The sequence below is a fragment of the Mustela nivalis genome, assembly GCF_964662115.1.
Source record: "Mustela nivalis genome assembly, chromosome: 2".
NCBI lineage: Eukaryota > Metazoa > Chordata > Mammalia > Carnivora > Mustelidae > Mustela > Mustela nivalis.
In genome coordinates, this window is record NC_139021.1 from 162,586,100 (window position 1) to 162,613,855 (window position 27,756).

Below are 27,756 nucleotides of genomic sequence, written 5' to 3' on the forward strand. Positions count from 1 at the left end.
GCTTTCGACCTTGCTTTGGTCTGTTGAGCTCTACCAGCAAGCATGTCAAGGAGGCCCGTGCACTCAGCTTGTGAGGGGAGACCTGCCGCTTGATTTTACTTCACATCTTCACCTAATTGCCTTTAGGAGCTGGGGCTGGGCATGGTGACAACTTCTGAAATCCAAATGCCAGCGCAGCTGTAGAACAGACTGCCACTGAAGTTGTCCCAGGGACACTGGGCCTGTGCATGCAGGGAGCCCCCTTTCCTACCCTGCCAGCGAGAGAGGGGGCCTCCATGGGGCCAGTGCAACTCCTGTGCCTGGGGCTTCCTCGGGGCTCCTGCAGCCCGCACCAGGCAGACCCAAGCGGCCCATGGTTTAACTTCACTTTTCCACAAGGGCTTTCTGGATTGTTTTGTGTGTATTTATCGTTCCTGGGGTGTTTAAGACTCACAGTGAAAGGACCTGAATCAATCTGTGGGGGTCGGGGGGCCGCAGGGAGGAGAGGAAACCCCAAGGTGACTGGCGAGGCATTTGCCAAAAGCTGGAAGCAGAAGGCTGGGCAGGGGTCATCTGGAGGTGGGAGGGGCCCAGGACTCACCCTGAGGTCCTTGGGGTCCGGTGAGACCTACGGAGAAGGGGGAGGGAGGGAGGGAGAGAAAGAGATGGAGGAGGGCTGAGGAGCCACAACCTCCGACTCCAGGGTCCTCCCAGCACTGGACAAAGTGTTGTTTGGACTTTGCCATGACAGGACCATTGCTCCATCAGGCGATGGAACTTAGCCTGCTTGGGGTCACACACTTCGGCATCTGAGAGCCAAGAACCCAGCAAGCTGATACACTCATGCTGGCCCCCCAAGATTCCCTCCCTCGGTGCTCCCTATCTGAGCGCCCACCGAAGGAGCCAGGCGGCCCCCCGGCCCGGAGTAGGCCCCTCGACTGAATGCCGCCCTGCCCTTGCAGCTCTCTTGGCTTGCTTTGGTCTGACCTCCTGTGACCTGGTGGCTCTTGCGCCTACTGGGCCTTTAGCAGAAATCCTAACAATGGCCCCTCTTCTCAGACTGGGGGGTATCTGGTGAGGGCCCAGGGATGGCCAGAGGGGAGAAGGACAGGGGTGCTCAGAGTAGCAGAGTATGGATGGAAATGGCCTTAAACTCTGCAGTTTTTAAGACATTCCTTGTTCCTGCCTAGAACTCATTTTCTGTTAATCTGTCAGTTGTCCATCTCTGTTGTCCAGATCACCAGAGCTGGTGCTGTGACAGCTGAGATGCTGGAGGAAAATGGGATAAGGCACACGCACTGGTGTGTACACACACAGACATGCGCGCATGCGCGCGCGCACACACACACACACGCACACAGGGCTGTGGCTCCCTCTTCCCACTCTGTTACCTGGCTTTCCTGGGTCTCCAGAAGGCCCCTGTGGTCCTCGGGTTCCAGGCATCCCCATCAGACCTTGTTCACCTGCAGAGAGCATGAGCAACATCGAAAGGTTTTCCTTTTAGGAAAGCTGAAGCAGCCAGCATATCTGAGCCTCTGGTTTTTTGGAATTTTACTGAGGAACTTGCTAGCAGGTAGAAAGGAGAAGGGGAGTAAGACTTGGTCCTTGCAGGGTCCACATGATGCGTGCCCTGCTGGCATGAGGATCCGGGGGACTGGGCACGGCCTGCTGGGACGTGGGCAGGGCAGGCCTGGCAGGGAGTGTGAGGAAAGCAGGACAGTGACCCACCTCTTGGACCCTGGTGTCCATCGGGGCCAGCGGGTCCTAGGAAAGCAGAAGCACAGCTCATCAGTTACCCCAGGGAGTGACTTGGGGCCTCCCTCCCTCAGTTGCCTGGCAGGCCCTGCAGCCTCTCAGCGGGTGGTCTCCCAGGTGAGAGCCCGCGGGGCCCCTCCCACAGCTGCCAACCAGGGAAGCAGCCCCATCTTTGGGACCCCCCTCTGGCTGCCCCTTTCTCCCTGGCCTCTTCCCCTCACCCAGGAATTGTGTATTTTCCTGCAGGGAACTCACAGGTCAGCAACTCCCTGCTGCATCCCCAGGGCCTGGGAGATTCCGCTCACACCAGATGCCCAGCGCATGTCTGCCTCGTTCCCTCAAGGTCCTGGGAATCGAGGTCCTCCAAGCTCTCCTCTCCTCTGGGCATTATGCTAACCTCTGTCTGAACGGGCGCCCTCCCCTTCTCCCCTCTTCCCCAACCTTTGTCTGTCCTCACTCATGTTGCCTCTCCATGGAGTTTTCCACGCTGACCACAACGCAATCTTCCTTCCTTTCTAAGGCCACAAGAAATGCCCCTCCTCACCCCGCTGGCTGGAGGGAGACCTCGGCAGCGCTCTCCTAGCACTCTGTACCTCAGGGCACCTGTCACCTTGTATGAGCTTTGTCTTCCCTCCTGGCAGGTAAGGCATCTGACCTGCCCCACATGGCAGCCTGCGGGCATCCAGAGCTTTCTCGCTTTTAAACAAACGCCAAAGGGAATACACCACAGCCCCATTGGTGGAGCTCAGACCATTTTGGGACTTGGTGCTAAATGCCCCTTGGAGGGTTGGTGGCCAGCTTCCCCGTCCTGGTTGACAAGCACTTTGCTAAGCGTCGGAAGAATGCTTAAGCCCCGGATCTGGCCGGGACGCCCGCTCTGGAGGGCCGGGGCCTGCAACGCTGCGGGTCCCAGAGGACCTCGATACTCGTCTGTCCTCCCAAGTGGCCAGAGAGGCTTAGAGGCACGGAGCAGCGTACATGGGCCACTCACCCCCCAGGAGTGAGAAACCCAGAGACGACTGCCCGGGCCCAGCAGCGACCTGCACACAGGCCCTCTGGCAGGGGCCGGCAGACTGGGGAATAGGAGAGGCAGCTCCAGAAGCAGGAACTCAGCTCTGCGGCCATGACCCATGGCATCGGTTCCTCTGAGACACTCACCGACTGCTCCTTTGGCTCCGGGCTCACCCACAGCACCAGGCAGGCCTCTCAAGCCCGGCTCACCTGCAAAGGAAACAGGCCAAGCTGCCTGGAGGCCTCCAAGAGATGCGTGCTAGACACCTACAGGACGCTCCTCTCTCCCCACCCTCCCCGAAGACCGCCATCTGCCCAGCCAGGGAGCTTGAGGTGACCGACAGGGGTTGGGGACACAGCCTCTGCTTAGCGGCGATGGTCAGGGTCCCCAGGTGGGTGTAGACAGGCCCAGAGCCATGCCGGGGCTGAAGCTTACTCCCTGGCCCCACACAGCTGCCCCTGCAGCCAAAGCACCATTGCTCTGGGTTCCGTTTTCCATCATTCAAGGTGGCAGGAGGGTAAGTGGATGAGAGGCTCCCAAGCCTCTACTTTGGGAAGAGTGTCATTGTCCCCACGGGATCCCCCCCAAATCATCCAAGACAACCAGAAACTCCCTTTTTTGTTCCAAATGTTTTCCATCTGGACTACGCATACATTATGATGCTGGCTTCCACTCCCTTCACTATTTTATCTTGTGTTCTTGTTTTTTGTTCTGTTTTCTTAGATTACAGGTTTTCTGGAGGTTTTTAGACAGAGGTTCTGTCTCATGCTCCTGTGGTTCTCTCGGCCTCCAGGGCCCAATGGATTTGCTAGAAGTCTTTAATGGATCACAGCAGATGCTTGTGCAAGACTGACCTGTGAGGCCTCGGGGTCCTTTCTCTCCCTGGTCACCTGAAGCAAACACGGGGCAGGGCAGGGTGGCAGAAGCATTAGTCAGGAGCCAGGAAAACCCCCTCACTCAGTGAGACAGAACCTCAGCGTCGAGCAGTTCTGTGCCCACGAGCCTCGGTCAGGAGGATGATGGTGAGGACTGGGCACTGGTGAACCAAAGGAGCAAGCCTGCCCTCCCCCCAGGGTCACCCACAGACAGCCCCCAGCCCTACTGGCACTCAAGTGGGTGCCACAGGTACGAGGAGAACCAGACTACAGGGCCCATGCCTCAACCCCGTATCCCGGCCCCCTGTGGACCACCCGACCGTAGTGCTGTGACATGGCGGCTGTTTCCCCTCTTCCTGCCTCAGTGTCCCTAGGTGAGAGGCTGGGCTGCAATGTGCCCTCACACACCCCCCCAGACTCTGAGGCAGGGGTCCCTTCTGAGCTCCTAGGAGTCAGGAAACAGGCCTGTCTGAGCAGCAGTAACGTACCTTTGGGTCCTGGGGACCCCAGAGGTCCTTTGTCACCTGAAAAGATAATAGACAATTCTGTGTAAAGAGCCCTGAGTGGGGAGGAGCAGTGACCAAGAAAGGGCAGGGTCTGTGTGTGCAGACAGGCTCTCCCGCCATGCTGACCTCCCCTCTGCTCACGTACCTGTCAGCCTACACTAGCCACTGGTCACAGCTGCCAGACCCTCCCGGCCCCCCAGATGCTCCTCCTTGAGCGAGTGGCATCTACAGGGCGATGTCCCCTCCCCCTCCAGGTCCTCTCCCAAGCTTACCTTTGATACCAGGAAGTCCAACTTCCCCTCGGAGCCCTTGGGGACCTATTGGGCCTGCAAATGAAGGAAACCCCACAGGCAGATGAGGGGGCCCAGCTCTGGGGCTGAAGGGTGTGCACATGGGCACAGATGGGCATAGATGTGCACACGCAGGGGCCCACGCACCCTGGGGCCACATTGGGGGCTGCTTTCTCTGCAGATGCCTCCCCACATCCCTGCTCCCTCGTCCGGGGCCAGCTCCCGGCCCGTGTTACCAGGCCCCGGGTGGGGAGTGGGACGGACACACACAGAGTGGGACCTAGGCAGAGACAATGGCCTGTGGTATGGTGTGCCCTGCGGCAGATTCCCGTGGCGGCAGAGAGGCACGGGACCCCAGGGAGGAGGTGCAGGGACTCTGCTCAGGGAGCGACAGGTGGGGCTGCCTGCTGCTGGAGCCGGGCCGGACCGGATCTCACTGGAACCACTGGCAGCCGGACCTCAGCTTCAGGGAATGCACGTACAGACGGGTCTCCTGAAGGCTCACTTTATAACTACCTCTTTTGCTCTAAAAAAGGTTTTTCCCTTAGGCATCCCTTTCCTTTCCCCAGAAAGAGCATCTATTTATATAAACAGCACACTGACCTGGGACACCCCGTGGGCCAGGAGAACCGCTGGAACCTGAGAAGGGCAAGACAGCCACCATCAGGGACAAGGCGCAGGCCAGGGAGGTCCGACCCCACGGTGAAGGGTGGGGGGGTGCTCACTCCCAGGTGACCCCCCGTCAGTGGGTCTGAGGGTGACCCAAGTGCAAAGCTCTCCTTAGGGAGGCAGCTGCAGTTGGTGGGACCGGTCAGAGCAAAACGTCTGGGCCCGGGCAGCAGTACGGAGGACAGTTGGCCACATGGGCGTCACACTCAGAAGGCCCCGTTCACCCTGAGTTGTCCACACATGTTGCTTCGGAACAAGTGTGTCTGGGCACAGTCAGGTGTGGAATTTGTCTGACTGTGGACTTCTTGGCCCACCCACCCAGTTAGGGGCCACGTAACGGGGCCACTGGAGAGAGAGGGAAATATGGTCCCAAATTTCCATGGAGCCAAAAATACAACCCCAGTCCTGACCCCCAGAGACTTTTTCAGGGGGACACTCTTTGGGCCCACTGTCCTAGTGCAGGCCCGGGGCAACAGGTTCTGGCTGCCAGCATCCCCGTGCCTGGACCTCTGTAATCTATCCTGGTCCTGGACGTGGCAAATCTGGGCACCATCCTCGCACTTGACTTACCTTTGGGACCCACAGAACCTGGGACGCCAGGTGGGCCCTGAACACCAGGTTCACCAGCAGCCCCTGGGGGAGAAAGAAGACGCCCCTCAGTTTGGTGTCATTTGTGGGGGGACAGTTCCCAGGCTGCTCGTGGCCTCTGATCCATCAGATACCTCCTTGAGACCACGAATCTGCAAAACACCTTCAGTTTCTGCCCCCAGAGCCTTTATTCATGTTGCACGAGGTCTGGCACCCAGCGGGTGTGCGCTAATTGTTGCCCGGTTGAATAACACTTTTAAGGGAAAGTCGAACTAAAACTAAAGATTCTTGCTCATGCTCTTTTGGCGTTTTGAGCATTTCTGGTGTCTGTGCTTGGTTTCCCCTGACCAAAGCAGACTCGTGGTTAGGAATCTAATGTAAAATCTTCCCCACCTCCCCCAGGGCTGGGCCTGGGTCTCCTTCCCTGCCCAGTTCTAGCCACAGGAGGCTTAAGGACTTACACCCTAGCCTGCCTTCATCCAGGCCCTGCTCTGCCCAGAGCCCTTCACCTCAGCCATGACTCTGCTTCTCCCCGTGACCGTGTTCTTTGTGGATTCTGTGCCCTGCAGGTTCTTAGCTTCAACCCGAATGCACAGCCCGGCCCACCTCCCCCATGAGAGCACAGTTTTAGCAGGGCCTGGCACAGAGCCTGGCTTGAGGTAAGGTGCTCAGCAAAAGCGAATGAAAGGAAGGAGGAAGGAAGAGCCTCTTACCTCTGTCACCTTTCTCTCCAAACCCAGGAGGCCCTGGTTCACCACGAGGTCCCATGGGGCCTTCTCGCCCTCTCTGGCCCATGGGTCCCTCCATGCCTGGCTCTCCTAAAGAAAGGACCAGCCATCTCAGAGTTCGGGGCCAGTGCCATGGCTCAGAGCTCCAGCGGCAGCATCTCGCCGGCAGAACACCTGCCTGGAGCCTCCACCCTGCTCTCCCGGCTTCTCCCCTTACCCCTGCAGCCCAGGCTCAACCCAGAAGCTAGAGGGACCCTTAGAAAATCCAAGTGGATCACAAGCCACTTCTGCCCCAAACCTGCAGATGGCTTTGTAACTCACGGGGAAGAAAAGCTCAGTGTTACCACATCCTCCCAGGCCCCACCCTGCCTCCGCCCGGACCCTTAGTCTTCTGGTGGGCTCCAGCCAGGTCTCCCTCCTCCCCTTGCCCCCCCCCCCACTCCTTGACCATGGCACACTCTTGCCCCAAGGCGCGGGGCAGTGTTTCCCCCAACTCCTCACCCCAGCTACCTCACCCCCTTCCAGTCTGCTCAAGTCTGTTCAAAGGGCACCTGCATCTCAGTGAGGCCTTCTCTACAACCTTATTTAAATTTACCCCCTTGGCGCTCCCAGGGCCCTGTCTGGCTCTGTCTTCCCCATTTCACGATCCATGATCCATGCCCGACCCTGCTCCGTACTTCACTTATTTGTCAGGTCTGCAGACTTTCTCCCCAACCCAAAGATGAGCAGCTCCTAAAACGTGGCCTGGCACACGGCAGACACTTAATCAACAGCTACTGAATCAACGAATGAATAAGGAAACCAAAGAATGGGCAGATGTTCTTACCCACACTGCCTTTTTGTCCCTTTGGTCCTTCTGGACCCGGATGGCCCAGGAGCCCAGGGAGGCCTGTGGAAATACAAAACTACCTCAGCCCTGTTTTCCCCCTAGAACCAGAAGCCAGGGCTGAGCCGCCCACGACACCGGCCACGCCATTAGAGGTTACGCACCTGGAGTCCCAGGGAGCCCTCGGTCGCCTGTGGGGACAGAAAGAAAAGTGAGAAGTCAGAGGACCTGTGCTCACTACCTCAAAGAGACACTGGTAGAACTAGTTAGTTTGCCAAATTTAGTAAATATACGGGACACAGATAAACACTAAGTATGTTTGTAGCCCAAGTATATTCAACGCGATATTTGCGACATAGTGACAATGATTTCTCTGAAATTCAAATGTGACATCTTGTATTTCATGGGAACTGGAGAGTCGGGGACTCCAGAACCAGCTGTCCTCACACCCAGCATGCAGGAGCAGTGTGTGGCCTGCAAGCTGGAGCCTTCCAGAAGGGAGCTCGTGCAGTGACCCAGGTGAGGGGTGGGGAGCGTGGGGGTCCGGAAGGGAAATGGAAGCCATCGGATGGAGGATAGCCCATTCCTGAGGAGGTAAAGCTGGGGACGGAGGGCCGCCCCGTCACCTTGAACAGTGGTTCTCAGAATGGACCATGCTCCCCTGGCCTCAGAACCACCTGGGTGAACAAGACCCTGGACTCCCAGCGCCACCCACACCTGCCGGATCCCAGGTTCTGGGGGCGGGGCCCGGCCTCTGCTGGCACTTCTCTCTCCTACACACTGAAGCTTACGAACCCCACTCTGTTAGATCAAGGGGTGCTGCTGCGGTCATTGGGTTTGGAAACCTCTTCCACCCACGGGCCTGTCCCACTGATTGTCAACCACTTTTCTGAAGAAATAGATACATTTCCTATGGCAGATGAATGTGTGTCACACAAGTTAGCCCACAACTGTTCCCCAACTAAGACGGTGGGGGCCCCTTTCCTGGGAGTATGTCCTGCCTCCTTGCTACACACTGCCCTTGCCTCGAAGTCGGGTGGTGTTGCCCCTGCTGGATTCCCCCACAGGACCCCCCTTTCTGATTGCTGGGAGTCACTGCCAGCCTCCCCCACGAAGACCCCTGGGAGCTGGCTGCCCCGACCTGGGTCATCAGAATTAACTTGCGGGGAGGAGGAAGGAGATCCAGTTCCACAGGATCTGATTCCTGGCAGGGCCCAGGAATCTGTATTTCTAGAAATCTCCCTAAGGATTATGGACAGTTCCAGGCCCTTGAGCTGCCCTTTGGAGCTGAGGGAGACGCAGGCCCTTGATACATTCAGAGTCCTTGTGGGGGGAGTTCCGAGAACCCTGAGGAGGGATGAGGAACAGTGAGCCCTGCTCTGTCACTAAACCCCCAAAAGCCCAAGGGTCTGCAGTCTGACATGAGGAGAGTTGGCCAGAAAGACGGGGTGCGGGAGCCAGAGCCTGGCTGACTGCCTTAAACCGGCCCTTACTAACATTCCGGGTCAAAAGCGCCACATTTGATTTACCTTTAGGGCCTTGACTTCCCATGTCACCTGAAATCAGACAGATAACGAAGAGTATGAGATGGGATGAGAACCCGAGGGCTGTTCTCCGCCCTCCCGACAGACACCACAAGATCTTTCCACTACTCATCCCGCAGTCTGGAAAATTTCCAACCAGAAACCCCCGTCCAAGGGCAGGAAAAGAGACCAGGGTCAAGGCCCAGTCTACCTAGTACCTTTCGGGCCGGGGCTTCCTCGGAGATTTCCTACAAGGGAAGGTACGCCTGGAGTTAGTGGCACATCCCACGTGTGTCACACACACGCACACACACGGACACACAGACACACACCAGGTGGACTGTGGTGGGAACTAGCACCCAGACTCTAAGGGGTGCGGGCTGTGTGACCTGGGGCAGTCTCCTCACTGGGCCTCCAGGCCGACGTTCCCAGAAGTCAGATAGGATGGCAAGGCCAGTCCCCCTCCCCCTGGGACCCAGCCCCCAGGTCCCAGGCTCTACCTCACCCCCCGCAGGAGCAAACGAGGGGGAACAAGGATGCTCACCGCTTTCCTGCTCAGCCTTCAGCTTGTCCCTCACGAACAGCCAGAGCACCTCCTGACTGTGGTGATCAAGCCCCAGGCCCCCGGCATCTGCTCCCACGCGGGGGGCGGTGCCCAGCAGCCGGTCCTTACTGGCGCGATCCATCTTCTGGTCGTAGAGCAGGACGTCGCCCCGGCCCTGCTCCAGCGCGGCCACCCGAGCCTTCAACGCCCGCACCTCCTCAGCTGCAACAGGGGAGACAGGCTGTCAGGGGGCCTCCATGCGGCCTGAACTGGAGCTCTAGGGACATCGTGCTACAACCCCTACACACAGGGCACCTGTCGTGATGAACAGGGGTGTGGGGGGGTGCACGTGACATGGCACTGGGGGGTCGGCCTTGTCCTGTGCTGTGGCTGTGGTGAGGCTCTCCTCATCCTCATCCTCATCCTCCCCCTCCTCCTCCCTGGGGGTGGGGGCAGGGGCCACACAGAGGCCCATGCAGGGTGGGCAGAAGGTGCAAAGCGGCTGTGGGAAGGCCTGGCCTGGTTCCTAAGAGCCGCCCTGTGCTTGCTTCACAGGCTGTTCCGCGGACAGAGGGCCCCTGGCTGGGAGCCACACCAGGACCCCAGGGGCCCGGAGCCCCATCTGCTCATCCACAGTAACGGGGGGTCCACACCCATCCTCTCCAGTCCCTCTACCCTCCACACCCAGGAACTGCAAACTCCCGCCCTCCGCACGGGCAGGGGGGCCCCCTACGGGCACGTACCCAGAGCGATGAGGCCGAAGAGCAGCCCCAGGAGCAGCAGCCACGTGAGCAACAGGCCCAGCAGCCACTTCCACCAGCTGCAGCAGGAACCGCAGGGGCACCAGGCGGGCGCAGCCCCCCACGGGCCCCCACCGCCCCCGCCGCCCCCGCCACCCACGCGGTGGTTGTAGTTGTGCATATCTGTGGAAGACAAAGGAAGGGTAAGGTGAATGCAGTAGACTCGTGCCCTCTTCCCTCCGAATTCTCTAGGTTTTGGAGACTTCCTAGGGCTGAGCCAATGCTGGTCGGGGCTGCAAGGCCCTAAAGGAGAAGCCGGGCTCAAGGATGGAACACAGGCCCCGGCTGGTGAAGAGCACGCAACCGACCAGCCTGGCTGTGCGGACCAGCGGGGGTCCCTGCACCTCGGTTTCCTTTCTTATAAAATGGGGTTAAGAGCTTGCCTCCTTCTTAGGATGGTTGTTGGATGAAGGAGATAAGGTACTTAAGGTAGTTAGCACAGGACATGGCACAAAGTTTAAAAATCCTGATGACGACCCCGGATTTCCTACCACCTCCTGCATTTGATTATGGCCAAACCCAAAGCCTTCCCATCTCCCCATCTCTGTTCCCACGGCTCCTTCTTCGTAATCCCTGCTGTGCCTGGAATTAAACTCAGGGTCGCCAGGAAGTTTTGTGGGTTTTGTTTTTAGTGGAAAGGGTTTTTAGTGTCTAAAATAGGCTGATAACACTTGACCTGCTTCTCTCTCAAAACTGTGGAAGCAAGTGAGCCAATGAAAGGGCGGAGGTGTGCAAGTGGTCTCCGTGGCCCTTGAGGCCCAGGTTGGGGCTTCTGGCTCCTGGCCTGCTGAGACACCCTGGACTCTGGGCGGCAGTGCCCAAGGGCACACATGGGGCCTCCTGCTGCAGCCCTGCTCCAGACCCGAGCCTGTGGCCCTGCCGTCCTCTACCCTGCCACCTTCCAGAATGATTTAGAGGTGCGGCTCCCGTGTGCCCCAGCTGTATGTGAGGGGGCAGTCATCCCTCCGTTCATTACCACCAGCCCCATCAGCTCCTGTCCCCGCAGGACCCGCTGTTGTCACCCACCTGCGGAGGCGGCCTTGCCCTTGGTGGACACAGTCTTCACGTCTCCTGGAAGGCAAACCCCAAGAACACAGGTTTGGACCTGAGCTTTTGAACTGCAGGAGCCCACAGGACAGCCCGTGAGCTGACTGTGGGCAGAACCTGAAGGAACGATGCCATCCCAGCAGCAGGGACATTCACTCACTCAAGCCTTGTTGATAACGTGTTTGCAACAATTCCATCGAGAAACACATAGCTTGATAAGCCATTAATGGTTGGTGGGAAAAGCAGGGTCTCAACCTTCTTGTGACCTTAAATCTTTCATGCCAAGACTCTTTTGGGGTTCTACATTAGGGGCAACATTCGCATCCAAACGATCAAGGTGCTTGTGAGAAAGGACTCTTGATTTCTTGGTTCAGGGACTCGGAACACTTTCTTCACCTGGGGCAGGGGGCTGGAGGGCTAGTGCGGGAGCTCCTCCTGCTATCCAACCACGGAATGCTTGTGAGCACATGTGAAGTTTTTTGGGAAAACTGTTTACAGCTTTCTTCAGCTTTTGCAAAGCCTCTTTTAGCTCCACAGCCCCATTTCCACCCTAAAATGTAAGTCTTCAAAGTGAGCATTTCCTTAGAGTAGGGCCTGCTAAAGACTGTAATGGATTGAATTTGCATTTTGAAAAGATGTTCTAGGGCCCAACTCTCCTCTTTCTTTACTGACCTCCCTGTAGTCAGTGATCTGGGGATAGTCTACAGGGCCCAGCGCACACAGAGAAATGCAGTTAGCTGGGAGAGAACCCAAGTATTTGGTAAGAAAAAAAAATAAACGTAGTAAGTGCGTTGCGAAGCATTTTCTAGTAGTTCTGAAAATTATGGGATAGGGAATAAGTAGAGAAAAACAATCCTGCCAGAGACGGCAGACGCACCCTGGGAAGGCGTCTGCTGTAGTCACATGCGTGTGTGCGCACATACACATGCACATGCACACACAGCCCGAGACCACTGCAGAGTTTGCAGGAATACAGCCTCTGATTCAGCAGGTCTGGGCCAGGGCCCGGCACTCTGCATTTCCAACAGGTTCCTGGGTGGCGCCCGTCCTGATGGGCCAGAGGCTGCATTCTGAGCAGCGAGGTCTCAGAGGATAAATAAATGAGAGGCAGACAGATAAAAAGAGGGACAGTCTCCGATTTCCTCTCACCATTAGCTTCTGATACCAGGCAAGTGTCAGCTGTGTAGGCAGCTTGCTTCTCTTTCTTGAGGGTGTCATCTGAAAAAGACGCTGTGAACACCACCCAGGATCACCCAAGGTATTCTGTGCTCCTGCCCCCACCCCAGAGCCGCTCCTGGGTGGACACGGGGTAGGAAGAGGGCCCAGCTTCCCTGAGTTCATCTCCCGCATCTGTGTTTGTGCATAGGCTTCCTGTTGCCCAAAGACCCCTCAGGGAGTATTTTACCAGAACTTTCCTGAATGTTAATCTACATTCAAGGCAGACCCTGGAACACCCTATTCAGGCAGGCATTTTTCATTTGAAAGGGGTGACTGGGGTTTTCTTATTAAAATGTCTCCAGCCACCTTGCGGGGACATTCGGTCTCCTACAGGGTCTGCCTTTCTTGGGAAACCTGCCTAGAGTGGGCCCCCTCCTACTTGCAGCGATGCTGGCTGGGGAGGCAGTGAAGACCTTCCCGCTGTCCTTGGTCATGATCAGCAGCTCCATCTCCTTCTTGGCTGGCGTGTTGTCTTTCTCCAGAATCAGGAATTTACAGTCCTTGTGCAGGACATCATCACTCTGGACATTTGTGGTGCAGGCTGGAAAGGAGAGGAGCCAGCAAGGAGGAGGACAAGGGAGAGAGAAGAAACGAGAAGAGGAAGCAAGAGGACAAGAGGAGCGGGGAGGGAGGGAAAGAGAGGGATCAGCGGGTTTGCCCAAAGGCCTGTTCTCGCCAACAGCGGTCATGAAGACCCTACTGGGGACCCAAAGCACCTCCCCTGCCCGGCTGGGCCTGGCCATCAGAGGTCAATGCCAGAAATGCTGGGCGGCTGACCTCTAATGCTACCTCCCCACCTGGATGTTACAGGATCTTTAGTGAAAGGGCCACAGTCCCCTTGTCTCTCAGGCACTTCTTTAATTAATGTGGCCGGTTCACGTCTAGCCTTCAGCCTCCAGGGTTCCCGTCGTGGGTTGGCAGGAGCTCTTCCTGACCACCCGATCTAACGCGCATACACTCCTGTCTCTAGCGAGCCACCTATTTCTTCCGGTGGGTGTTATTTTCTCTCATCCTCTCCTGTACTTGGTCTCCTGGTCTATCAGCCTCCTCCACTGGGTGATCAGCCTGGTGAGGGTGGGAATCTAGTCTGCCTTGCTCACGGCTCTGCTCAGTCCCGGAGAATAGCGTCTCCTACAAAGCAGGTGCTCAGTCTTTTTTGAATCAACCAATTGTTGAATGGAAGGAAGCAAGGGGATCAGATCAGTTGAGGAAAGAACCCACCAGCTGCAGGGAGCCCAAGTTGATGAAGATCATAGTGGAAATGTGTGCAGAGCTCCTGATGGGCTCCCTGGTTCTTACAATGGGGAACATACAACAGGAGCAGGCTGGGGGCTTGCAGACGTGGGTGGGGACTGGGGCACAAATGCCTGACCCTAGGCGGGTGTGGAGGATGGAGCTCCCTGCCCCACCCCTTGGACGGGAAGGCCAAGGTAGGGCCAGGGCACAGCTGCCTCTGCTCTGTCATGGCAACTGGGAGGCCTCAGGGGGAGTCATGTTTGCAGACCTCGGACCAGCAGTGGGTTCTGTTTCCTCTCATATAGCAGGTGTCCCCACGGAGCACTTCTCCACCTGCACAAGCTGCCCTCAGCAGACAGAGATCATGCTCACCCGCAGAGGTGGACACACCAGTGCTCACAACACCAGGGCTCTGGGGCAGGTTCTTCTTCACACCGTACGCTGCAAGAAAGGAACCACGGAGTGAGCAGGCCAGTGTGGGAGGGTGACTCCTTGAGGCTCAGAAGTAGTCTGATCAGCCCTAGCAGCCTGGCAGCCTCCCCAGGTGAGGAGAACACAGAATAAATAAAATGAACAATAATAAGGAAGACAACTCTCTCCAGCCACAGGGGTGGCAGTGAATTTAGATGAACTTTCTTGGTCTAATCTTCATCCTTTTAGGTCTGTTCCAAAATTCCTCCTCCTCCATGAAGTTCTGTTAGGATTCCTTCCCCTCAGAACACCTATAACCTTAGCACCTGCTCTGCATACCTGGATGCATGTTGTCTTACAGGATGCCCAGTTGTTTCACATGTATTAGACTCTCTACTCCAAGTAAACAGTAAGCAAGCTGAGGGCAAAGGTTAAGGGTCACACCTCTTCTGCTCCCTGTGCCCAGGCCTGCACAGGGGCTACACCAGAAAATCACCCAGGTGATCAATGTACAGTGACAGGGACCATCAGAATCAGCAGTGAGACAGGGATATACAGGGGACATGCCACAGCACAGGGTCCCCTGTGGTTTCCCTCATGTCTGAGCCCGCACGTGACAGAAGTTGGCACCTCTAGGTTGAGAGGTGGGGAAAGGCGGACTGATTTTTGGACATATTTTGGTCCCTCCAGTTTGGCTGCTGAAAGGGAAGACTGTGAGTTACAGCTGCTGAGATGGGTCCCTGCCGGGGCCTGGAGCGCCAACCTCGGCTACAGACCTGTGGAGGTGGTGGCCGTGCCGTGGGACAGGGCAGACGAGCTGGGTGCCAGGTTGTTCTGCATGCCAAACACTGCGAAAGCAATTGAGGGCAGGTGAGTACAGGTGGAGGGGGTCCCTTAGCTTGAGGCAGCTCCCAGAACCCCCAAATCACTTCCACAATGAAGGCCTTCACACGGGACAGATTACCCAGCATTCTCAGTTCTTACATTGTGAGGGACACAGGCATCCCCACCATAGGCCAAATGCTCTCAGCACTGGGTCCTGAGCTACCCTGGGTAGTGAGTGCACACGACTGAATGGTGGTCACTTTCACGGGGTCTGAATAAGGTCGCTGTATCTCAGGACATTTAAAAATATCCCAGGGGTCCAGACTCCTGGGTGGCCCCACCAGTTAAGTGTCTGACTCTCGATCTCAGCTCAGGTCTGTTGGGCTCCTCATTGGGTGGGGAGCCAACTTAATATCCCAGGGAGCCAACTTAATATCCCAGGGAGTCCATGTTTGCTGGGGGATCCTGGGGCACCCTGGGGCACGGTGGGGAACTGTGGGCATAGGACGCAGATGGAGAGGGCCTGAGAGTGCTGACCTGGCATGCCCCTGGTTTTCCCTTGAACACTTCCTCCTCGAGATGCAAACACATAAAATTCCCCTGGCTCCCATTAGGATTTCAGAGGCTGGTTGTTGGTCTTTAAATAATGATCAGAAGCTCAATCCTCCCGGGGTAAGAGCTTCTCTTATTTCATCATCTGTAGTGTTTGGGGCACAGATCCTGGATCCAAGATCTGCCCCCTTCCTCAGTCAGGACTTGGCAAAGCAGAAGGGCAAAGGCAGAAGGAATGAAACATGAACCTGGTGTCTTCTGGGTTTGGTGGGGCTCTAGTCGAACAGAAGTGTTGAAACAAGAATGCTACATTCGCACTTGTGGGCGTACCTGCCAGCTAAATGAAGAAGGCCCACGTCGTTATATTTACTAATCACAGTAACAGAGAGGGAAGGCAGAAGCCTTTAAAAAAAAAATAAAAAGAAACGAAACAAGATGTGGCCGGTAACATTTGTATAACGTGTGGTTGTGACATATGTGGAAACAGAGTGAACGTGTATTCCTTTAAAATGGTCATGTTTGCATTGGAAACTAAGCAGTAAGATTGGCTGAGCCCCCAGGGACCTACAGTATTTACGAAAAGATCTGAAGTTAAGATCCTTCTAACGTAACAATACTTTCCACCTGAAAAATGTCCAGAGCACTGACTCGGCCCTTTTGCTTCCATCTCTCCACTGCTCACAGAGGAGAAAGGGACCAGCACAGGACTAGCAGGTAGGTGAGGCCTCTGGCCCCTCCACCTTAGGCCTTGCCCTTGGGGGCTGAGCTCCACCTTTGACCGCGGGTGGGCACCCCTTGGTCCCTGCGTCTGTGTCCCCATGCGCACTGAGGAAGGTCTTCATGCTCAGGGGCGTAGAGGACATTTCTGCGGAAACCACCGTTTTCCTCAGCAGGAGGGATCATCCTAATGTTTTAAGCAAACATTCTGAAAAAGGCCTCGCAAGCTGGCGAGCACTGACCTGAGGAGCAGGTGCTGACCCCGGGGTGCAGCGTGGGAGAGCAGGATGCCATGTTATTTGGAACTCCGAAGACTGCAGGGGAGGAGGAAGATCAGTGAGAGGGGCGTTGGGCCCAGAACTGGGGGGGGGGGGCACATAGAAGCCAGGGAAAGAAGGGCAGGGCTGCATTTTGAGCTTTTGTTACATTTCTGGTTTTAGGAAATCATGGGCTCTTGCCTTGCAGCAGAGAACTGGTTTGTCTGTGGTGCACCTTGGGTCCTAGCCAAGGGACGGTCCTCGGATGGTCAGGCCTCGAGTGGCCATGGGGTTCAGCCAGAGCCCCTCTTGTTAGTCGCTACTTTGCAAAAAAGGCATCTGAAGCCCAGAGAAGTTAACTGTGACATACTCAAGGTCACAGTTTATCCATGCAAAGGGCAACGAGGCTCCTCAGATCTGTTTTCATGTTCTTTCTCATGACACATTTTTCTGACACACTGTGCTAGACAGTCTTTCTCATATGGAACCCATCAAAAGAAACACCCAGAGACTGAACTAGGCTGGGAAAATCATGGGACGCCAGGCCACAGAAAGCCCCTCAGGGAGGCTGCGGAGAGGGCCAATACCAGAGGGTCCCTCAGCTCCAGTAAAGGTGTAAGGGGCCCAGCAGTGGGAGGGGAAGGGCCCCGTACCACATACCCGATCCTGCAGAATAGGCGTTGGTATTGAGGAGGGATGAGCTCTGGGTTGTCACGTTGTTGTGGTAGGTCCCCATGGAGGACCCCGCCGGCAAGGTGGAAGACCACACGTGGGAGGGAAGGTTGGCGTCCAAGATGGTGGTATCATAGGTGCCGGACACTGGAATCACACAGAAAGGCCCGCATCCCCATGAGAGCCCAGTCGGCGCTCCATGCGGGATAACCCAGGCGGGCCCGTGTAGCCCAGCTGGGTTTAGCCCGGAAGGTCCCATGTCCGGGAACTCCCTCAGTCCAGGGAAGCTGGCCAGCCCACTTCCATCTGAAACCCTGGAGCTGGTGAACACTTGGTCTCTCGTGTTAGAAATTCTTGTTGGCTCTTGGTGAAATCTGAAGTAGGTCAATTTTGCTCTGGGGTTTGCCATTTTTCCAAGAGGCCCTCCCCACCTCCTGGGGTGCTGGTGACCAATGGTCTCTCCCGTCTGTTGCTGATTCCACCTTCACAGACACCCAGGAACAGCAAATCCCACACAGACCTCCAGGCAGAGGGCAGCCACAGACAGCAAAGGCCTGGGTCTATGGCCATATGTGCTCAGGGCAGTCTTCCCTGTAAGACCCTGTCAACTTTCCTACGTGCCCACCAGACCCGGGGCCACTCTGGTGCTCTTTGGTGCTCCTGCAGATCTGAAGCAGTTCTGCCTCCTCACTATACTGGGGGAGCCGGCCAGGCAGCCATGCACACTGGCCCAGCGTTTGTCTTATATTTACATAAGAGACAGGTCACTATCTCAAGGGATTTTTCTTCTTTCCAGGAGTCCAACACCAAAAGCTCTACATCACAGCACAACACCTGCTCCTTCCCTCCTCTCCCTCTGAGGATCTGCTTATTCATCTCTCTGCCCCCCCCCCAAACCTGCCTGGCACTCGGTAGGCATGTGAACTCAGAGGGTTCTGCAACACTCCTCCTATCTGACTACCATCTCCTGGTTATCGGTCTGATTTCCCCCCGAGGCCACCCCGCCTCCACAAGAGGAAGGATCTCCTCTCTCTGCTGCTTCTCCTCAGTGCCTGGTACTTGGCATAGAGGAGGCAAAGGACAGTCACTGAATAAATGAAGGGAAACACTACAAGGGTCCCCTGGAGTCTTCACTTGGGGAACGTGGCCAACACATTCCCAAGGGAGGTCAACAATGTCCCAGGAGAGACTCTCTAGGATGTAGAGCCCAGCCCCACGCTCACGGGACAGTGGGGCAGACAGCATGCAGCCCACATGGTCACGCAGCACAAAGCACGAAGGCGCAGTACCTTGTGAGGCCTTTGCCACCCCCCCAGAAGGCCTGCAGGGGTGGCTCAGCTCCTGGGCCAGGCCAACTCTGCCACTTGGCTCGCTTCCCTCCATGGCAGCCGGAGCCACGGGACTTACCCGACTGGGAGCTCGCTGTCACCATTTTGGTCTCCACTGTGCCTTTCTTAGGGATCGGGAGGGTGTTGGAGGAGTTCCGGGTGGGGCTCACGCTTGCTGATCGGCTCCCCTTGAGCAAACGCTTAACATCATCCAATTCTGTCCCTGTAAGGTGACGCCCGCATTTTCCGTTAGGCCCAGGGTTCCTTCCCCAGCCCAGCTGCAGCGGGAAAGGACATTAAGGGTATCTGGAATATGAGGGGGGGTGGCATCTGCTTCACACGCCGGGATATTTTTGGTCAGCACTGTAATTTTCGCATTTTGTCAATTTATAGCACATATTAAGCTGATACTTTGTAATATTAATGCCTCATAAATACAGTGCCTCCACGGGGAGGTCCTCAGTATGTATTTCCTAATTAGACCTCACCAGGCACCATGGGGAGAATTCTGTGGCTGGAAGACTGTCCTCCTCGACTGCCAGACTCGGGGATTTATGCGCAGGGCAGTGAGAGAACCGGATCCCTGGAAACAGACTGTTCAACAGAGAGCTCATCCCCGGCCAGGACACCCCACATGTTGGGTCGCTGACCTTGTATGCCCGGGGGGGCCACCAGGAACCCATGGCCCCTAACTCCTTGACAGTATGCTGCTTTTGTGGGAGTTGCAGTCCATGTGGCCACTGGGACCTGTCGCTAGCTCAGGGAGGGATGCAAGCCCCCCGTGCCTCCCAACAGGTCAAGTTAAGAGAGAAGGGAGACACCATGCGAGGGCAGCGTGTAACAGACAGGTTTGCACACAATGTGTGTTAGAGGACTGCCCAGGCACCCCCTTCCCTGAAAGCTCCAACCTTGGCTCAGCCCCGCCCAGGCTTTCTAGGGGGGACAGCATGGGACCCGTTGGCCCAGGGCATGGAGCTCTCTGGGCCAGCCCCTGTCTAATTCCTGGGCCAACCAACCTGGCTCTTTCTCCTCCTACTCTTTGTACTTGGTCTCCATCCTACCAGTTGGGTTCATTTCAAGATGTCAAATCACCTATCACAAGAACAGGAGTGTAACAGAGTCGATGGACAGGGGCTGGGGAATCCCAGACATGCGAAATAAAGTTCAAACTCTCCCACTCCGCTTACGCTTACTTCGGACTCTTCTCCCACCTTAAGTACTCTATTGGGTCACCTCCTATTCCTTTCCCTTGGGCCACATGGAACATTCCTCCAGTGTCTGAATATATGTTCCCCAAATGTCTGATGCCGGCTCATCCCACGGAGCCCTCGGTCTCCCTTCAAGTGACCCTGACCCTGGAGGTTTCTTTGGCTCCCTGCTCCTTCAGCTCCCAGAGAGGCAACGGTGGGTTGGTGTTCTAGCTCCCCTTCAGCAGCAGGGAACAGGAGTTATTCAGCACCTGACCCGACACCTAGTCTAGGGTCCCTCTCACAGAAGGCCCTTCAACACGTTTTATGATCAAGTGACCACACACACATGCACGCACACCATGGTGACCCTGGATTCCTGGATCCTTTGTTTGCAGACAGTGAACACTTACATCGGGTAGATGGGGACGCGCTCTGCAGTCGAACCCGGATTTCGCTCTCTACAGGGGAGGAGATGGAGAAGGTGTAAGTGAAGGAGCTTGGATCACAGAGCCTGACCTTGAGCTCTGAGCAGCAGAAAGAAATGTGGGCTGCTCGGAGCTCTGTCCTGGGAACAGGAAACCTAAGAGTGCCCAGAACGAGTGCTGCTTAAAAGGAGGGGTCCTCTCCCCACACCCCAAGCTGCCCACTACACACCTCCCAGTACCTGGAGATGCTCTGATGAGATCGCAGGCTGAGGGAGAGGCTCGATCACCATCAGCAATGACCAACCCCCTTCCAGGGACCTGTATCCCAGCTACTCTGAACCACTCTGTTCTCCTGCCTCCCGGGTCTCTGATGCCTGAGAGAGAATTCTAAAACCCATACCGTTTACTTAACCACTTGGGCTTCGTCTGGGCAGGAAAGGGTGGTTTCACATTCTGTTAGCTTCAGGTGGGCCACTGACATCTTTCAACTATTAGCCTTCAACCTGGGTGGTTGGTGTGTTCCTAACTTTATAATTACTGATGCAATAAGGCCCCTGGAAGTCTAGAGTGATTAGAGAGAGCTCCAGGGCCTGTGCAGAATTCTGCATTTAGCACAGCGTGGGCACACTGCTCCTCCCCACCCTCACCAGACCCATCCAGGCCAGCTCTCCCCAGGACCCCATTTCCCTCCTAGAGCCTTATCTGTGGGCAGACGTGCAGAGTGCAAGACTGTCACGGAGCCCTCTGTCCCCTGGAATAATTTGAAAGAGATGGACTTTCGTTCCTTTCTCACTACATAAAGGCAATTATAGTGCATCTTGTTAAAGTCAACCAGGGGACTCCAAGTGAAACCCTGGCACACCAGATGTGGCGCCAGCATCTTTGTAACCCACAGCAGGACAAATTAGTCCCCAGGTGGTTACTGGGTGTTTGTACCCTTGCTTTCCCTTCCATGTTAGATCAGTGCCCCAAACTACCCTTCCCATCCTGATGGGGCCTGCGGAAGAGTCCGAGGACGCAGTAGACTCCCTGAAAGTAGGAACCACGCCTTATTTATGCTTCTCTACTCCTCCCATTTTCTGGCTCAGGTCTGGACAAACATGTTAGATGCTCAGAAAAAACTTGTTGAATGAACTGCAATGACCCCAGCCACAGAGCTCACCTCGTGTCTGGCTCCTTCCTCTGGTTGAAGAAGATGCTGAGGAACAAAGAAAAGTAATCTTACGCATCGAAGAGGTGGCACACTAGATATTTTTGACCTCGAAGGAGATCTATTTGAGCAGGGGAAGAGACTGTTTTCTTTGTGCCTTTACATCCAGATGGGAGATGGAAGCCTTCCTCTAGGTCTCTACCAACACTGTGTAAAGTCTTCGTAAAGGACTCCAAATGGACTGCCTTGCCCTGCCTTCTTCCTGGAGGTCAAGCCCTGGGCACCCCACTTCCTCTTTGGGTTCCCCTCTTTGGGACCTGCCCAGCCCCTTTGTGCGGCCAGCTGGGCTTCAGGACGAGATGATGGAACTTATCCCCATGGAGGCCACCATCTGGCTTCTCTAGTTCAATCACAGGCCCCACAGTGAACCAAACCACCTGCGTTCGATGGGCAGAGCGAGTTCTGCCAGACTCCACGAATTCAGGGCGTCAGCTAAATCGATGCTAAGTTAGCTCACACTTAAGTGTTAACTAAAGTAATCATTTGGAAGCCTAGTCGTTGGGGCTGGCTGTCTACACTGACCAAATATATTAAAAAAAAAACCCAAAAAAACAAAAAAACCCAGCCAGATCTTCCCTTCAGCTTTTTGTTAGACTGCCTTGGTCTTCCTGGTACGAGCAGATAGGTGAAATTACAATCGCTGAACAATGACCATATCAGCTCATACGCACAGGGAGAATCCAAGGCCATGGGCCACAAACTGGAGGCCAAGTGAAGACAGCCTAGGGTTTCGCTTGGCATAAAACGTGTCCCTTTGCAGTCCACTGTGGCGGACTTGCTGGGATGTTTGGCATGTGTGCATTTGAACCCCTGCTGCTCTTGGCTGCGAGGTCTCCGTGCATCCTGGGAAAGGATAAACCCCACAGCTGCTGCCTGGCCTTGGGGCTGCTCTGTCCAAGTCTGAGCCTTGTATGACTAACTTGCCGTTTCACCAGGGTCAGGAGCAACGGCTCAGGGCAGCAAGTGAACCCGGCTGACTGTGGCCTGAAAATGCTTCAGGATAAAGAGCAAAGGAAAAAAAAAAAAAACTGCTCAGCAGGGGTCCAAGTTTTAGAAGAATCCACTGAGCTCACGGTGTCTCCCCCACCCTCCACCCCTGACCCCAGGCATTTCCCCAGCGCCTTTGCCCATCCCTTCAGACAATAAGGAAAGGACCTACCGAGTTCCTTCCGAGGGTACTCTGGGGAAGAGTTGCCACTGGAGCTCCCTGCAGGGCGAGAAAACGCTGAGCACCCATGGCCACACAAGCCCGTGGCTTCCCGGGGGGACGGTGTGCGGGATGCCCGCAGCCCGCTGTGGGGAGAGCGGTGGGGGCTCGGCAGAGGGCTCTATCTTAAATAAGACAGGCCTGCGGGCCGCAGTTCCCGTGGTTCATCCTGATCACTGATCTGCTTCAGATGGGGAACGGTTGGAACGCAGGAAAGCAGGAGGGTTGCTTTGCTTTGTTTTTAAGCCCTCCACTGAGTTCTCCCTGTACCAGTGTCGTTCAAATACATGTGCTGTCAGCACGGGCGCGTCACTGCCCTTGTTAAGTTCGTCTTGAACGTGGACCCTGTTACAGTGAAGGCACCGGCCCCCAGGAAGGCCTCACATCACACAGCACTGTGGTGACACAACCCATCTCCCCTGGATTTTGTTCCCTGCCCTCCCAAGCCCCTTGGCCGCTCTGGGTCTGAAATCACACACTGGGGAGTGCAGCCCTCAGTCCTCTCCTTCTCCACCACCACGACCCATCTCCAGTCAAGGTCAGACCCATTGCTGCCTGGCTCATCTGTTTCCCACCAGACTGGCTTCTGTAGTCGCCAGCACTGTGGGGACTTCAGGAGCCAAATCCAAATGTCCTCCTGCCTCCTGCTTCTTGATGCGAAGTGTGTTCCTGCACTGACTTCCATGCCCCTGCCTGGGTCCAGCTCTCCCCACCCCTTCAGCCTCTTCTTCCTCCTGTGCCCTCTGGCTCTTCCTTCTGTTGAGGGAACAGAAGGCTAGCTGAGGACAAAGCAGAAGCTGAGACCCCACAACACCCCTGCCCATGGGATAAATGCGACATTCCTCCTGCACTCCAGGCTGCTCTAAAGGAAAAACAAATAGTTAACTTCTAGAGATCACAATCCTGCACTACTTGTGTCTCCCTCAGTTTAAAATGTCTTAGCAATTTACAAGAACAAAGCATTTCTCTCCATGGCCTAGCTTCCAGAAAGGAATGCAAATGCAGTTAAATGTCCTTATACTGAGCAGACCATTGACAGATACTGGAAGCCCCGCAGAGTGTAATGTTCCTCCAGGAAGCTTCCAACTATCCTATTGTTAATGCTTAACTATAAGGAAAACCACCTTCACTTGACAATAGCAAAGCCCCCCCCCCCCCCCCCCGCTGGTATCCTGTGTGTCTTCTTTAATACAGGAAAATACCTTCTCCCTTTTTCCTTAGCTCCCCCCAACCCCATAGTATATAATCAGGCACTCCTCACAATTGCGGGGCAGCAGCTCTTTCTGCCCACAGGTCCTGTCCCCGTGCTTTCATAAACCACTGTTCTGCACCCAAGACTTCTCAAGACTTCTCGGCTGTTGGCTCCGGACTTCACCCCACGGAACCTCACCTATATTCCAAACCACATCACTTCTGCTTCATCCCCAGCCTTTGCTCCCTTCTGCTTTCAGGCTCCCTTCTTTGACTGATTCCTTAGTTTTCCATCTTCTACTAACCTTTTTGTAAATGGCTCCCAACTGGGTATCCTGCCGGACTTCTTTTCTGGGCTCACGCGCCCCGCTCCCTGCCTGGGAACACTACTGAGCTCCTGCTCCTGAGCCTGCCTCCGGCGCCCCCCTCTCAATAGTTGGCACCGCCATGGACCTAGCCACCTGTGCTGGAGTCTCAGTGGCACAGACTCCTTGGCCTCCCTCTCCCCTCATATTTAATCAGTTGTCAAATATCAGTTCCATCTACTGCTCCTGGTTTCTTCTCCCACTGCCACCGCCCTAGTCCCAGCCAAGTTTGCCCTTGACTATAAGCATCTTCTAACTTGTCACCTTGTTCAGCCTCTTTCCTCCCTGTTCTTCCTGCGTGTGCCTTCCGGAGTTTTAGGAAGGATCAACTCTCTACTCAAAAATCCCAGTAGCTTCTCACTGTTGCAGAATAGAGCCCAGACATCACAGGCCAGCCCGCAATCGGAGTCCCTCCAGCTGCCTGCTGCCTGTCTGTGCTGAGTGCGCCCCCTGCAGGCTGGAGCTCCCCACCTCTCCACCCCGCCTCCAACCTCACACACCTGAAGGCCCACCCTCAGGCCCCATACTGTTTTCTCCGGAAGACTCAGCTGGAAATGCTCAGCCCCTTCAACTTTACATCAGTTTTTATCCGTCAGCTTAGCTTATCTATCAGACCACAGGCAACTTGAAGACAAGATCCACATCTAGTTCATTACTTTTTTTTTTTTTTTAAAAGATTTACTTATTTTACAGAGAAACTGGAGAGGGCAGAGGGAGAGAGGAACATTAGCAGACTCTACAGTGAGCGTGGAGCTGAACCCAGGGCTCAATCTCACGACTCGGAGGTCATGACCTGAGCCTAAACCAAGAGATGGACACTTCACTGACTGCCACCCAGGCGCCCCTCACGTGTAACTCATTTAAGTGTTGTTGGGGAGGAAGAATTTCCTCTACCTTTCAAGATCTTTCTAGGAGGACTAAGAATCAGATGGACATAAGATAGATTAACAGGAGAAAGGAGAAAATCAAATTTAGCTTTGTACATACAGGGAATCCACACAGACATGGAAATTCCAGAAACGGGCAACGTGATGCTTGTGTGAGTTGAGGAGAGGGGTAGGGGCCTGAGGATACAAAGGGCAGAAAGACCATTTGCAGGAAGGTGAGAGGAGATGGTTGGAAAAAGAGATGGCTTAACGGAGATAAGTATCTTAGGATGAAAGGTCCCCCAGTAATGGGTCCGTGATTAAAGGAGCGAGACTGATACAAAGCGAAGGTCAAGCAAAGCTTTATTTCGTGCCAAGCATCAAGAATCAAACTGAGCGGTCAGGGCCATCTCTTACAAAGAGGCGACCTCTCCCTGCCTTACCGGCTAACTTTTAAAGGACAAGGGCCATGTGGTTGGGCCTGGCCACACACAGGTGGCCAGTGAGATTGCAACACACAGAGAAAGCTGCACAGTCATGCTAGGTCCCACACGGGTGGCCAATTGAATTACAATTCATCCCATAGTAGCTATTTGAACTAGCCTATCACCTTGGTCAGAATTAGGCGCCCAAAAGGTGGGGCCCACACTCCTTGGTAGCTAGGGAGACAGTATGCGTGCTCTACTGATTGGATGTCTCCACCTGACCCGCCCCGCCCCTGTATTTGGGCTTTGTTACCTGGGACTGGTTTCCCCGACTTGCTTTTAAGTAAGTTCCCCTTGGGGGTCAATTTAAGTTTTACTGCATAAACAACAAAATGGTTGTTCAACTGAGGTGAGGCCACTTTGGCTACAGAGGCCCTTACAAGGAGAATCTCTGGTAACCGCTCCGTTCTTGGTACAAGCAGGCAGCTGAGGGGGAGGTAAAGCGCTTTTCCTGAACCTGCTGGGTTTGGACCGCTTTTAACTCAAAATAATGTTCAAGCCACAGTGGCCGGTTTTGAGGCAACCAGCCCTTGGCCCCCACGGTGTCCACTAAGGCATTCCACACGGTGTTAAACACACAGTAGATATGAGATAAAACTGAATGGATGAATGAATAAGGGGGCAGGTCAATCAATGAAATCTCCAAGAAACATAAGCCCATAAAAGAAATGAAACTGATGTGGGAAGCAAAGGCAGAAAGAAATGTAGATTAAATTAAAGGTCCTTAAAAGCCCACTGATAAATAGGCAGAGTAGGAGACAAGAAAGCACCCACCAGCACTACTGTCTGCCTTCCTGGAGGGAAAAACCACCTTAGCTTGGCAATAGGCAGGCCTCCATTATCCAGTGAGTCTTCTTTAGCATATGAAAGTCCTTTTGGAACGTCCCTTTGTCTTTATGTCCCCCAACCCCACAGTCTGACCAGTTGCTCCTCACAATCCCAGGGCAGAAGCTCGTTCTGGCCCTGGGTCGCATCCCTCTGGCCCTGGGTCGCATTCCCTTTCTGCACGAATGACATCTACAATGAAATGAAATGAAATGCAATATACAGACTGATACCTTCGTATGTTCCATGCCGAGTGATGTGCGTTTTCCTTTCGAAGGTGGAGCCTGGTGAGTTGGGCAGAGTGGAGGCGGGGGAGTGAGCCCTCCTGTAACTGGACGTGGAGGCATTGCCTCGCGTGCTCCCACCTGCAGAGGGGACAAGCATCAACTCTCACAGCACCTCCGACTGGCTTTGCAGTTATGCTAACTGCGCTCAGGCTGCTCAAGGTTAAACAAAAGAGGGTCCTACGGGGGGGGGGGCCCAGAGGGCCTTCTGAGAACCCCGCTCAGAAATGGGAGGTGAGATCATCGCTGTCACCGCCGCTGTCCTTCCCCGGCCGACCACAGAAGGAAGGCAGGGGGGCCCTTTGTGGACGTGGTTGCACATGGCAAGGGAGAGGCTTTGGCAGGATTTTTCTTGAGGACCTGGCATTTAATTGCAGCTCACTGCCGGATGGACTAGGGTACAATCCCACGACGTGTCCCTGGACTTTGACAGCTAGCAGCAACCACGCCTCTTGGTCAACCTGGCTATTTGCGTCTTGGGTCTTCTTTTTCAGTGTCAATTGAAGGTGGTTTAAATGGCCTCAGGGGTTATACGTGTGCTTGTTTTTCGTTTGTTTTGCCTCACTCTGTCTCGTTTTGGTTTGCAAGCTACGGTGAAAGAGTGCTTCACTGGGAACAATGAGCCTGTGTCCACGCTTGCCCAGTGGAAACTCAGTGTGGGATTGTGTGTCACTAGACTCCCTGAGCGGAGTAACCCAGTGGTTAATTTTCTTTTGTTGTTGTTGTTATTGTTAATTCAAACTGTAAACCCTCTTGGGTGCACACCCTTCCCTAAAAGAAAGGGCTTCTAGAGAGTGACTCAGTGGGAAAAGAGCACCTCCCCACAAAGCATTCTTGAGCATTGTTATTTATATTAGGGACTAAATGAAAACTGATCCCATTATAATGAGGCTTCTAGTGCATCTTATTTGAAAGTATCCCCTTGGCTGGTTTCTGTGTCAGTTACACCACAACTGGGAGCATTTGGAATGGATGACAAGCAGTTGTGACCCTTCCTCTCTTCGTAGGATCCCTCTGCCCCTGTCCACCTGTCCTCCCCCAGTCCCTCCACCAGCAGGCACTTACTTGAGTTTATGTAGCCACTGCTGCCATGGGTCAGGCTGTGCTTCTCCAGCCGGCTCCCTCCACCCAGAGAGCCCGTTTTAGCATAGCCGTTGCTGGTTCCCCCCTCTGCACAAACAAGAAGCGGTGACAGTTTATGGGTGGAATCAGGTCAGGAGAGGTCCTCTCCTGCTCCGCAGCAGAGACCACCCCTGGCTTATCACGCACGACCCTGCTGGTTTGGTGTCCCTTTGCAGGTGCAAGCTGCCACATTCCCCTGCGTTTGTTTGCGATAGAAATGTCAAGAGC

The 27,756-nt window shown here is 55.0% G+C and overlaps 1 protein-coding gene and 3 long non-coding RNA genes across 5 annotated transcripts in view; 3 read left to right on the plus strand and 1 right to left on the minus strand.

The window, feature by feature from the left end:
* The window catches only part of COL17A1 (collagen type XVII alpha 1 chain), an 85,605-nt gene that overhangs the window by 14,931 nt on the left and 42,918 nt on the right, over positions 1-27,756 (minus strand). The window contains exons 6-34 of the mRNA XM_082722601.1: positions 27,472-27,576; positions 26,356-26,487; positions 22,343-22,390; positions 21,136-21,171; positions 19,959-20,006; positions 18,438-18,581; positions 17,019-17,177; positions 16,344-16,415; positions 14,784-14,855; positions 13,969-14,037; positions 12,740-12,901; positions 12,292-12,372; positions 11,122-11,166; positions 10,039-10,218; positions 9,296-9,517; positions 8,970-8,999; positions 8,758-8,784; positions 7,393-7,419; positions 7,229-7,291; positions 6,388-6,492; positions 5,657-5,719; positions 5,021-5,056; positions 4,400-4,453; positions 4,110-4,145; positions 3,601-3,636; positions 2,893-2,955; positions 1,708-1,743; positions 1,371-1,442; positions 581-607 (exon numbers count right to left, since the gene is read on the minus strand). Of these exons, the coding sequence (XP_082578727.1) occupies positions 581-607; positions 1,371-1,442; positions 1,708-1,743; positions 2,893-2,955; positions 3,601-3,636; positions 4,110-4,145; positions 4,400-4,453; positions 5,021-5,056; positions 5,657-5,719; positions 6,388-6,492; positions 7,229-7,291; positions 7,393-7,419; positions 8,758-8,784; positions 8,970-8,999; positions 9,296-9,517; positions 10,039-10,218; positions 11,122-11,166; positions 12,292-12,372; positions 12,740-12,901; positions 13,969-14,037; positions 14,784-14,855; positions 16,344-16,415; positions 17,019-17,177; positions 18,438-18,581; positions 19,959-20,006; positions 21,136-21,171; positions 22,343-22,390; positions 26,356-26,487; positions 27,472-27,576 (2,250 nt within the window). The remainder of the gene's footprint in view (positions 1-580; positions 608-1,370; positions 1,443-1,707; positions 1,744-2,892; positions 2,956-3,600; positions 3,637-4,109; positions 4,146-4,399; positions 4,454-5,020; positions 5,057-5,656; positions 5,720-6,387; positions 6,493-7,228; positions 7,292-7,392; positions 7,420-8,757; positions 8,785-8,969; positions 9,000-9,295; positions 9,518-10,038; positions 10,219-11,121; positions 11,167-12,291; positions 12,373-12,739; positions 12,902-13,968; positions 14,038-14,783; positions 14,856-16,343; positions 16,416-17,018; positions 17,178-18,437; positions 18,582-19,958; positions 20,007-21,135; positions 21,172-22,342; positions 22,391-26,355; positions 26,488-27,471; positions 27,577-27,756) is intronic.
* On the plus strand, positions 4,743-10,008 carry LOC309860466. Its single transcript, XR_014309384.1, has 6 exons — positions 4,743-4,895; positions 6,244-6,333; positions 7,334-7,439; positions 7,645-7,738; positions 7,808-7,959; positions 9,851-10,008. It is a non-coding gene; the product is annotated as an uncharacterized lncRNA (long non-coding RNA).
* Positions 10,027-13,980, plus strand: LOC309860467. The gene is made up of 3 exons (XR_014309385.1): positions 10,027-10,082; positions 11,102-11,192; positions 13,902-13,980. It is a non-coding gene; the product is annotated as an uncharacterized lncRNA (long non-coding RNA).
* LOC309860468 lies at positions 14,798-18,141 on the plus strand. Of its 2 annotated transcripts, XR_014309386.1 has the most exons (3): positions 14,798-14,877; positions 16,069-16,098; positions 16,233-16,328. It is a non-coding gene; the product is annotated as an uncharacterized lncRNA (long non-coding RNA). The 2 variants fall into 2 exon arrangements; XR_014309387.1 differs by lacking the exons at positions 14,798-14,877; positions 16,233-16,328 and adding an exon at positions 17,827-18,141 and having other exon boundaries at positions 15,906-16,098.